The 12,163-nt window shown below is 35.8% G+C and overlaps 1 protein-coding gene across 1 annotated transcript; it reads left to right on the top strand.

Moving 5' to 3' along the window:
* The first annotated feature begins 9,683 nt into the window (after nucleotides 1–9,683).
* On the top strand, nucleotides 9,684–10,828 carry LOC118487552 (hapless 2-like). The gene is made up of 4 exons (XM_035984494.1): nucleotides 9,684–9,786; nucleotides 9,906–10,018; nucleotides 10,082–10,156; nucleotides 10,577–10,828. Exons 1-4 carry the CDS (start codon nucleotides 9,684–9,686, stop codon nucleotides 10,826–10,828), a joined length of 543 nt encoding a protein of 180 aa, XP_035840387.1.
* Nucleotides 10,829–12,163: the final 1,335 nt, after the last annotated feature.

A 12,163-nucleotide genomic window follows, 5' to 3' on the forward strand; every position in this document is an offset into this window, starting at 1 on the left:
CACTAGGTCGGATAATGGAATAGAACCCCTTTTTCACTTGTTAAGTCTCACTGGGACTCACATGCACCCCACATTATTATTATGTGTGCACCCACAATAATATTGTGATTTGCATGCTCATCTCAGTTCCTCCTAACTCCTGTCAAATGGTTCCTTAAACTCAAAAGTCAAACGTAGGTTATCAAAATGACAAGATCACAGGAATCTAAGGACTACGGCATACTAACAACGCATCATACTGTAAGTAAGCAATTCATGTAATTATGCTATAGTGACGAGTGTGTGTCCATATGCTACATCGTAAACAAGTGTATGCTAGTCATGTAATGTATACAACAGATTAAAAGACGAACCTTGCAATCTAGAGCTGAGTGTCATGGTCGTATTCACGTGTTCAGAACTGTTCGGTTAGAGTCTGGTTTTATAAAAAGATTTTTAAAACCAAGTTCACTATAACCAGTGGCTCTGATACCAAACTGTCATACCCCCAAAAATACCCCAAGCAGGAACCTCCGCAGAGTGTGTGACGTACCAGGATCTAGCCACCAATCACATTGAACTCATACAAATTAAAAACTTTCATTCATTAAGATAAAGTGTTACATTACATAAAATATAACTCAATGTTTTCAGCGGAAGCATAAATCATTAGTTATGTGTTTCATAAACCAAGTGTATGAAAGTTATTAGACTTGTCTCGTGTTTCCATGTGTCTCGACCCATGACAGCAAGTTCCACATCCACACATATCTATAACCTGCGAGCATGCAAACAAGTGTATCAGCATAACGCTGGGGAGTTCAAGGTTATTGTAAAAACGTTTGGTTGCCAAGTGCTTAATCCAGTTTAATAACAAATCCGAAAACAATGTTGATAATAACTCGACACCGTACAAGATGGCTTCAGATTGTTTTGCTCGTCCCCAATGCCCCCTATCAAAGCATTGGTCATGATTAAGGTCATTAGTTCACGCCCGTCCTCTCAGGTACGGTTTGAGGTTGCCAAGCCTAATAGCGCTATCAACTAATACCCCGTTACCTCTCATGTAACTATTCGGTAGAAGATGGGACTTAAGGTGATAGGAAATGAGTGTATTATACAACATCCCAGTTTTTACCCAAAAGACTTATTCCTCTCAGGAATACCCATTTGATTGTCCCACCCACCGGGATGCATGCTCAAGAGAAGTGAACTCACCTTAGATTGGTCGGTATGTTATGTTACCCGTTCCCAGTAGGTCAACCAATCCCTACCGTGGTTACCAAAGACAGTCAGTTTCGTAAACACATAGATCACATACTCATTGCACACATTACATTAGTAGCATACCAGCAATACACATAGCATAATACTAGTCGTAACAGTTAATCTTGCACCTATTAGTTCATAGTCATCACATAGCAAGTACTCGGTTCACATACAAGTTCACATCATACATGCACAGTTCACGTTTACATTTAGCAGATAGTTCATCATTCATATGAGTGTGCGATTAGTTCTGTTTGTGCGGTTCACAAGTTACCTTGGCCCAGACTTAGTGCACGGCCCAATACAATATGTGACTCTAAAATAATCATGTGGCCCATGAACGTAATCCAGCCCAGTGAAGTGTGCGGCTGGACTTCTATTGTGCGACTAGGTCTCAGGTGTGCGATCCGGTTTCAATTGTGCGACCCAATATACTGGGCGGCCCACTAATCTCACCCGGCCCACTGACATGTGCGATCCAACACCACCTTGTGGGATCCAGACCTCCTTGTGCGATCCGGACCTCCTTGTGCGATCCGGGTTAAATTGTGCAATCACCATGAATGAAGGTGTGTGAGTGATGTCTAGTTAATGCCATAAATCATGGGTAATTCAGTTACAAGTTTCTATCCTTTACTCCCTGATTTCTCGCAAACACCATTCATCAACAGTTTCACTTTCCATTCGAATCAAACATTTATTTCCATTAACATACAACAATCATTTTCAAACCATTGATCAAATAATGTGATAGATCTCTAAACTTGAGTAACCAGTTGACCGATTGACACTTAACCATGAACATTGAATCCGATCAAAATCATAATCATTTGATCAGGTCATTTAGTCACGCCCTAATACCCAATCATGAACATTAATTATTAGATCGACATTACTTGTTATTACCAACATGCACTCATAGTTTTTCTATATTTTCATATGAACATCAACAGATTTTATACATGTTAAGATCCAACTAACATCCTTGTGCACATACAATCTTGAATCGTCAATTAGCATTATGGGTAGTTTCAGATTTACATTATCAGTTTAATCATCACAAGTAAGCCGAATCCTATTCTATCATGCAATCCTAATTACTTAGCATCCTTCAAACGAATTCATGTTCATCATTGCAACACAACAACATGTTATATATAACTTAGAAGCAATCAAAAAGGAATCGGACCAAGAGTGGTTACACTAACTGAGAGACTTAGGGTTGTGAGGCTAATGTGCTAGCTTCGAGGGGAAAGAAGGGCTTCGAGCCAAAGTGTTGCCGTCGACGCCATGGCGAGAAGGAGAGAACACTAGGGTTTCAATTTCTTGGGGAATAACTGATGCCTATCAATATGCATACCCGTGAACTTAAGGGGCTGGGTTGGGCTTGGTTTGCCTTCGAGTGGGGTTTGGGCCGAGAGCAAGTAAACATAGGAGTGGGTTCGGCACTTAGTTCAAGTGTGCAGCTATCATCATGTGTCACAAACACTTGACGTCTAACAACCTTCGATAACTTAAAATATACATTAACAAATATACAATAACATGTTCAATGGTTCCCATAACAATCACCAGTTCACTACGTACAACAAAACATGAATAGAAATAATACGTGCATAGAGAGACTGAGAATTCCGAGTTGTCACAATGCCATACTTACTATCTCGCTAAAATACTTAACATACTAGTGCTAACTAACGCAACACAACATATTAAATGAGCATCCTACACGCGAAACGAAGGTTTTCCCCACCAAACTGACACCTTAGAACGAAGCCAGGCAGCTTCGTACGAAGGCAACCGGTTCGAACAGAAGGGCCAGCTCTCCTCTATAAATGCCTAGCCCCTTCTCCATTTCATTCACTTGCTGCCATTCATAACGAAACGCTGCCAAATTGTTGTCCGATTGTTTTCAAGTAAGATTTATCAATTTTACATAATTACACAATGGTTTTCCACTACGATTTTCCACAAGATTCACTTCGATTTCATCCAAAATCTTTTGTTTTCAACTAAACTTCATCTTTTTCACCTTAACTTCTCTGTTTTTACGAAAACCTTCATCTTTTCCATCAAATCTTCTTATTTTATCACAGATCTATACTTAACCGGGTGTATTGGTCCTAGCTTCGGCTTCCCAAGTTAGAGATCTACAGATCTCGCACTCACCAAGTGCTAGATCTAGGTAAAAACTCTTTAAAAACCCTTCAAAACTTGATTTTCACACTAAAACGTAACTAAAATGACATGTATTTTGTTCACTGGATAGTGGGACGAAGCAGTGGTGAAACCGCCTTGAATAGGACTCGAAAATACATCCGATTCAGGTGAAAACACCGCTCCGAACACCAAGAACAGCCACGAATGCGAGCTGGACTGTTTTGTGCGAAGCCCGGCTTCGTATGAAGGCACTGCCTTCGTACGAAGGCACACATGGCTTAGTACGAAGGCACTTCCTTCGTACGAAGGCACTAACTTCGTACGAAGGCACTAACTTCGCGCATCACAGTCCGATTCTCATCTGTGACTAAGTTTAATTAGTAGCTTAAGGTTGGAGGGATGAACACGCGATTTTCCGAATACAGACGCAAAGCACACTCGATTTTGGAAAACGGAAGCAACACGGGTACGAAGACCACCACCTTTGTACGAAGCCTCTGTTTCCCACCGACACTTCGATTTACGACCGTTTCAGCACTTTGGAGGACTTACGCTTCTATTCCCGTACGCAGGCTGATCCGGCGCTCCCTTCAATCCATTTTCAGACCGTGTTTACTTGTTAGACTCGCACTGTGAGTATACTCGAACCCTTTTTCGCTTAACGCACTTTTGGGTGTTACATACATTCTCTATCAAAAACACAACACACGATGCTTAACACTTCTATAAACGCTAACCGCTCCCGCATGCTATACATGATTAGTTGAATGCTTGTTGCTATGCTTACACAGTGATTACTTACCCGATCGCCTTTAGCAACGATAGTACTATAGTTTGGACTCAGCACCTGTTTGTTCAGGGGTTACTAAGGATCACATACTTTACTTCACGTGTTCGCTTCGGTGAACGTGTATCGCGCTTAATCTACTCGCAGTCATGTGGTTAGGATGTATCATTGTTGATAGTTACTTGATTCACCCGTTACGTGTTACATGTTGGTTATGCGTAAACGCTTTTTATAATATATCTATGCAAACTTGTGTACTCACCTTTACATTATTGTATTGACTTTATTTTAACATATGTGACAGGTTGATGATTGTCATATGCTGCAAATGGATAGGAAGTCTAGAAACTTACCGAATAAAAATCTAGGTTGTCGGATCTATTTGTTTGAGAGATTTTGATATCTGTTATGACTATTTGTGGATTATTTGTTTGATGGTATGGGATATTAAACGTGTTAAAAATATTTTCACTAAGTAGTTGTTATGGATTCTCTTGAGCAATCTGGTTCGCCTAGTGCCGCGCCCCGATGATTCCGCCATAGGTTGGGGTGTGATATAGGTCGTCTCGACCAAAATAGCTTGGCGGATAGATTATCTGCGTAAAATTTTTACCAAGAAGCATAACAGCGACCCTACTGAACATCTGGAGGGTTACGTGTATGCCAGGAGACTTACTCCTAATGAGTTTAGATTGGTGCAGGAGCTGACAGATCAAGACATATAGCCCCATCATCGACACGACCCGTACGTACAATATACACCAAAAATACAGAAAAAATATGCCAAGTAGAGACATAATATGAGATAACATGACAAAATACACGATAACTGTGACAACTGTCAAAAACTACAGCTATTCGTACAATTAATTAATCTTGATTAGTGCTTAATGACTGTGCTGAGTTACAATTAATGACACTGCTTTTTGATTTCTGCATCGTACTTACATGTGCATCACATACCATACTGTCACATCATTACTACAAATAGACACTTAGTGACATAAACGATGCACAAAGCACAGTTAGCACAGTTAACGGCTAAGACAGGAATATGCTGATGGGGTTCAGTACCTAGATAGACAGTGTCTTGAGACCCAGTATGAGCCAGAAACCATGTTCTACACTAGCATAGTGTGTAGGGAAGTAAGGACCACAAAACTGCTACACTAGGTGATAGTTTAAGTGCCTGAAAGTGCCTAAAACCCACATAAAGTGCAGAATTCTGCATATTTCAGCAAAATTCAGCTTTTTAACAAGCTAGTAATGTGCAAAAATATGGTGAAATGGTCCTGTATGCTTTCCTAAGTGTGGGGAATTAAAAGTGTCACAAAAGAGTACTTAAGGAACACTAAACAGAATAACTTAACGCTTTAACGAACCGGTATCTAACCGAGCAACCGGACTTTACCCGGAACACCAAAATATTACTAGAAGCATTGTTTTATTATTTCTTGGCTAGTTATGGTTCCCGAACACCCTAACACACTATATAATGCATCATACACATAAACACTAGACTTTACACTTAACCTCCAACTAATTAACATAACTTATCATCTAAACTTACACAAGACCCCCCCCCTCTCTCATTTACGGTTCAAGGTGGCCCCCACCACCTTGATCTCTTAAATCTTAGTAAGATCATGTATGATCTCTAAATATCTAGTAAGAAGATATGTTATGTACTTATCCAACACATGAACCATTGGACAAAGGATTTGGGGATTATAAGTAGGATTAGAGCATCTTCATCTTCATCACCTCAACACTCTCCCGATCCTCTCGGCCGAGCATAGTGCCACCACCACCACCATTTCTCATCCATCATCCAACTATTCCAAGCTCATCTCAAGGTGTTAGAAGGTGTTTAAGGAAGCTCGGTGCTCTTGAATCTTGAAGGACCTCTCCCGATTGCTTTTATCCACCATCTTTGTCACCTTCTTCATCAAGTGTTCTTCCCTAGCCTTTGTGCTAGTTGTAAGACTCTCATAACCCTTGTTTACTTCTATTTTAGTTGGTTAAAAGATGTATTATGTTGTAAACCACAAGAACACTAAAAGACATGAACATGAATCATGAACATAAAGCTTATATATGATGAAATTTTGATGAAATACTGTTGTTTAAGTACATGTATGATACTTGTTGTTGTTTACTTGAGATTATGATGTTGATCATCATAAGGAGCTTGCTAGATTGTGATTAAACACATGATCTAGCAAGTTAGAGGATGATTATGTGTTAACACAACAAGATCACCCTCATACATAAGCATGAATTTGAATAAAAAGATGATTTCTTGAAAAATAATAAACAAAGTAAGCTAGTAATCTTATGAATCTAAGATTTATGTATGGTTTTCCAAAAGAACCAAGTTTAAAATGTGATTCTTAGAAGACCTTGGTTTTTACTTAAATATATACTATTTTTAGTGGTAAAACAAGTGTATAAACACTTATGAAACAAGAAGATCTCACAAAGAAACATTTTTTGTAAAATATGTTTACAAGTTGTAAACACCTAAATTCTTTGAGAATGAGATTTTTAAGGAAATGAACACACTTTAAAGGATAACTAGACCTACTAAATACACCACTAAGTTACTACAAGTTTCTATGAAAGATCAAGTTCATGTTATTATGTAAATTGAATAGTTTTTGCACTTGGTAAGTGTAAGTTGTTTAGGGATTAATTGTTGGTTGTTCGTGATGAATTTTGAAAAGAAAATGATATGCTTCAATAGCATGGAAACCTTTAGGGGAAACTATGGCAGAATTTTCTAAAAATATAAACACTTAAAGAAATATTTTCTAACAAATATTTACTAGTGTATTTTTAACTATGGTTTTCAATATAAAGTTTGCCATAATTTTTGTAACAAATATACAAATATTGGAGGTTGGTTTTATAAATAAAAATGGGTAAATATATATTTGGAATATATATATATATATTAAGACACTTGTGTTAATATTTGTATACTTTGTGAAATAGTTATATTATTTTAGGGTAAAATAATGTAACTTAACAAAGTGCCAAGAGAAATTCCAATCCAAAGTATTACCAAAAATCACAAGGAATAAATGTATAAGTTACACGCTTAATATTGTGAAATCGAACAAAAAACGTAACTTACAAATATTCCGGAAAATGCCGTTACAAATATATATTTTTGGCGAATATTATTTTGGATGCAAGATGTGAAAAGATGATTTTTGTAAATATTACAAAGTTGTATCACATTTTTGACAACGAGAAAATATATTATTTTTGGAAGTTAAAATATATTTTCCTAAAATAATTAGAAGATATATGGTTTTTGGGAAAAAATATATTTTCTTGAAATACATTACTTTTAGACAAATGGGTTTACATATATATATTTTCTAAAGTGAGACTTGAAAATATATTGTTCCGGAAATATATTATTTTGAATTACAAATACTAGAATACGAAGATACATGTATAAGATACCTCCATCCTTGGGAAGGAAATACGAAAATAAATACAAAAATATTGTTTAAACAATTATTCCAAAACTAAATATAATTTAAAGTTAAAATAATTTATTTTAACAAGTGATTATAACTTGGAATAATATTGGGAACATAAGAAATGTAACTAAAAAACGCAAATACAAAGGCAAGGCGCGGCCCGTTCGTCTAACAGACCTTAGTACATTGTAGGGAGTCGTGTTAGCTGAGGAGATTTGGGTTACGATTCTGAAGACGCAATACTGTGAGTTCATGTCCCCCTTTTTCTTTTAACTATTTTCAGTTTTATACTTCGGAGGTGAAATACATGTTACAATTATTACAAACGTTTTATACATGGTATGATTAGCTTAAGGAGGGTTTACTGCTAGATCATGTGAAAGGTGGGTATAACACTTAAGGCCATTAATCCTCATTGTAGGACCAAGGGACATGAGTGATAAATTTATTTGGGTGTAGCGAGCCCACACCCATGCGGACCAGGGTGGCCCATGTGGTGACTATGTCTTCTTCCCGGAGACAAGTTTGCTAGGTTTGAGTCTTCATGCACCATTTCACACATACCATTGGCTTTGCAACCCATTGGTGATTTGTTTTTCCTTATTGATACATACAATGGACATACATTCTTACAGACATACTTTAAAGGTTTACTCATACACACACACATGAACTCGCTCAACTTTTATTGATGTTTTTCAAATTACATGTATTTCAGGGAACTAAGTGGATCTGGTAGCTGTTGCATGTTTTCAAGCTGCGTTACAAATAAAAGATGTCATCCGAGCCGCTGGGGTTTAGGAGATGTATCTTACTCCTGGATAAGATACATGGTCCTAAGCTCGGGTTGGTTTAAGTCATGTTGTCGAGTCTTCGTGAACTCATTAAAACATATTATGGTTTGTAACTTAAATTTGGTGTCAACGTTTCAGACAATTATGTTAAGTTGTTTTCAAACTAAATTTTATGGATGAACATCTTATGGTTTTATCATATAGCATTGTTATGATTGAATCCTATGGTATTAAGAAAGTCACACCAATAACCACGCTTCCGCAAAAGTCAGGGTGTGACAATAACACTACGCTTACAAATAGTCTACACCCTAATACGACATTTACAGACACTAGCATCACAATACCGAACATCACCGACGCACCTTAATACGGACAATATACGCCATAATACGACAAATAATGATAGTATACATCACGACAAAATATGGAAAGTCATGATACGGTACGATGCGTTTACATATAACACTACACGTTAGAGTACAAGTGATTTCAAAACTTAATTACACGTAACCATAGAATACGACACTACACGTAAACGAACGTCGTTTACGTTCATCGGAATGACACAAATATAGCTTATTCTTCATAACATGACACGTAATGGAGAAATACATGAATATACGACACCTATGCACATCAAAACGACAAATCCCTAATTTTAATTTTTTTTTGTTTTTGGCTTGTACGCATCGTATAGGTCAAAACGATGCGTATGGCCCTATACGATGCGTATCGGTTCAAAACTTCATCTCTTTTCTCCATCAGTTTGATCGTATATGGTGCGTTTTTGGCCTATACAATACGTATAGGCCCAAAATAAAAAAAATAAACTATTTTTTTATGAAAACTTTTTAATTTTTGAAAACTTTATAAAATTTGAAAACTATTTAAAATTTGAAAACTTTATAGATTTTTGAAAACTTTTTAAATTTGAAAATTTAATGAAAAATGAGATTTTTAAAAATTTTGAAAACTTTATAAATTTTTGAAAACTTTTTAAATTTTGTAAATTTATTAAAATTTGAAATTTTTATAAATTTTGAATACTTTATAAATTTTGAAATCTTTAAAAATTTTGGTAAGCTTTTCAAATTTGAAAATTTTATAAAATTTACAATTTTTAGAAAAAAAACATTAATAATAGAAATGTTATATTTTTTAAACACTATTTCGAATATGTTATATTTTTTATAGATGGACGTGATTGCCGGTGGTCGAGTTCAGAGTGGTGGTGGTGGTGGTGGTAGAGACGCCAGGAAAGGCGGTGGGGGACGGGGTCGTGGACGTGGAGGGAGGGGTAGTATACATCATTTAACGACAAAATATGGAAAGTCATGATACGGTACGATGCGTTTACATATAACACTACACGTTAGAGTACCAGTGAATTCAAAACTTAATTACACGTAACCATAGAATACGACACTACACGTAAACGAACGTCGTTTACGTTCATCGGAATGACACGAATAGAGCTTATTCTTCATAACATAACACGTAATGGCGAAATACGTGAATATACGACACCTGTACGCATCGAAACGACAAATCCCTAATTTTTTTTTTGTTTTTGGCTTGTACGCATCGTATAGGTCAAAACGATGCGTATGGCTCTATACGATGCGTATCGGTTCAAAACTTCATCTCTTTTCTTCATAAGTTTGATGGTATACGGTGCGTTTTTGGCCTATACGATACGTATAGGCCCAAAATAAAAAAAAATAAACTATTTTTTATGAAAACTTTTTAATTTTTGAAAACTTTATAAAATTTGACAACTATTTAAAATTTGAAAACTTTATAGATTTTTGAAAACTTTTTAAATTTGAAAATTTAATGAAAAATGAGATTTTTATAAATTTTGAAAACCTTATAAATTTTTGAAAACTTTTTAAATTTTGAAAATTTATTAAAATTTGAAATTTTTATAAATTTAAATACTTTATAACTTTTGAAATCTTTAAAAATTTCGGTAAGCTTTTTAAATTTGAAAATTTTATAAAATTTACAATTTTTAGAAAAAAACATTAATAATAGAAATGTTATATTTTTTAAACACTATTTCGAATATGTTATATTTTTTATAGATGGACGTGATTGTCGGTGGTCGAGTTCGGGGTGGTGGTGGTGGTGGTAGAGACGCCAGAAAAGGCGGTGGGGGACGGGGTCATGGACGTGGAGGGAGGGGTCGTGGTCAGGGTGCAGGGTCCCCCGACATTAACCTGTTTCCGGAGCACCCATATTTAGCATTCGACGAGGGCTCGGAAGAGGATCAGCGATGCGAGAAGTTTCGCCACATGGTGATTGGCGGCCATCCTTGTGTCAACCGGAAAAGTTAATGGTAATTCTGTACAACTTAACAATTATTTAAACAATTAATTGCGTTCGTTTACGACTTAGTTTGTGCATGATTAAGTCATACAAGTCTAGCAACCTTAGGACATATGGAAACTTGACAATTGATATTGTTACTTTCGTCGCGTCGCAAGAAAACAATTAACTATGTCCTAATATGTTGGCGAAAATACTGAAAACACTGTTCGCGTCAACGAATTCGGAAAATTGACTGCGTGATCAACGAATGATATGGAAGGCATATCATCATTGGAACTTGAATAAAAACCCTAATTAGGGACATGAATTTAAATAAAAGCTTAACTTTCCGGAAAATGCCAAAACTATTAAATTGTCCGATCCGTAATAAACGGTAATAATTATAAATGTCCGCAACACTAAAATTCAGCTTTTACAATGACCATAAGGCTTGTTAATAGTGTTAAACACCTTAAATAAACCTGGGGATATCAATGGGATATCCAAAGCATACCTTCCGGTATTACGACACCTCTTTCACATTTTGTCCGGTTTCGAGCCGACGAACGAACTAGCGATATTTTTATTATCCTAATACAAAGTTAACTAGTCTAATGAACTAGTTAAGACTAATTAACACCCTAAACCATCATTAGTAGCCTAATGATGCAAGAATACTACTAATTACCTAAATATCTATATATATATATATATATAGGAGAAGGATCCGTTAAGAACCACTCTTTATTGCGAGAACCGCGAGAACCAGTGTGAACACAAACAGTAATACCTAAAAAATCTAAAAAACACTCAATTTTTTTTACTATTTTTTTTTTTGGAAAATCGCTATATTTCGTCAATAATAAAAAAAGTTTCAAAAAAAAAAGTTTCGAGTAACAGTTATCTATGCACATGTGCATATGTATCATTTATTTGACAAATTCTGTAATTCATTACAAATATTAGACAATTGCACTTTCATTTACACTACCACGTGTAATACACTACTTTTTACGTCAACAATATTAGAAATGCACATGTGCATCTATATGTACCAACATGAAATAAGGTGTTTTGGTACACTACTTTGAATACACTTTCTCTTTCATCTATCATTCCATCTATAATACACAAACATGCACATGTGCATTTTTGTCATTTCTTTGACAAATTCCCTAATTCACTACAAATATTAGACAATTGCACTTTCATTTACACTACCATATGTAATACACTGCTTTTTACATTACCAATAGTAGAAATGCACATGTGCATTTATATGTATCAACATGAAATAAGGTGTTTTGGTACACTATTTGAATACACTTTCCATTTCATCTATCATACCATCCATAATACAC

The sequence above is a fragment of the Helianthus annuus genome, chromosome 15 (assembly GCF_002127325.2).
Source record: "Helianthus annuus cultivar XRQ/B chromosome 15, HanXRQr2.0-SUNRISE, whole genome shotgun sequence".
NCBI lineage: Eukaryota > Viridiplantae > Streptophyta > Magnoliopsida > Asterales > Asteraceae > Helianthus > Helianthus annuus.

Coding starts and splice junctions, on each gene's coding strand:
- LOC118487552 (XM_035984494.1), top strand. CDS start 9,684: ATGGACGTGATTGCCGGTGGTCGAGTTCAGAGTGGTGGTGGTGGTGGT. Junction 9,787..9,905: donor TCGTGGACGTGGAGGGAGGG/GTAGTATACATC, acceptor ACGTAACCATAG/AATACGACACTACACGTAAA. Junction 10,019..10,081: donor TACGTGAATATACGACACCT/GTACGCATCGAA, acceptor CGCATCGTATAG/GTCAAAACGATGCGTATGGC.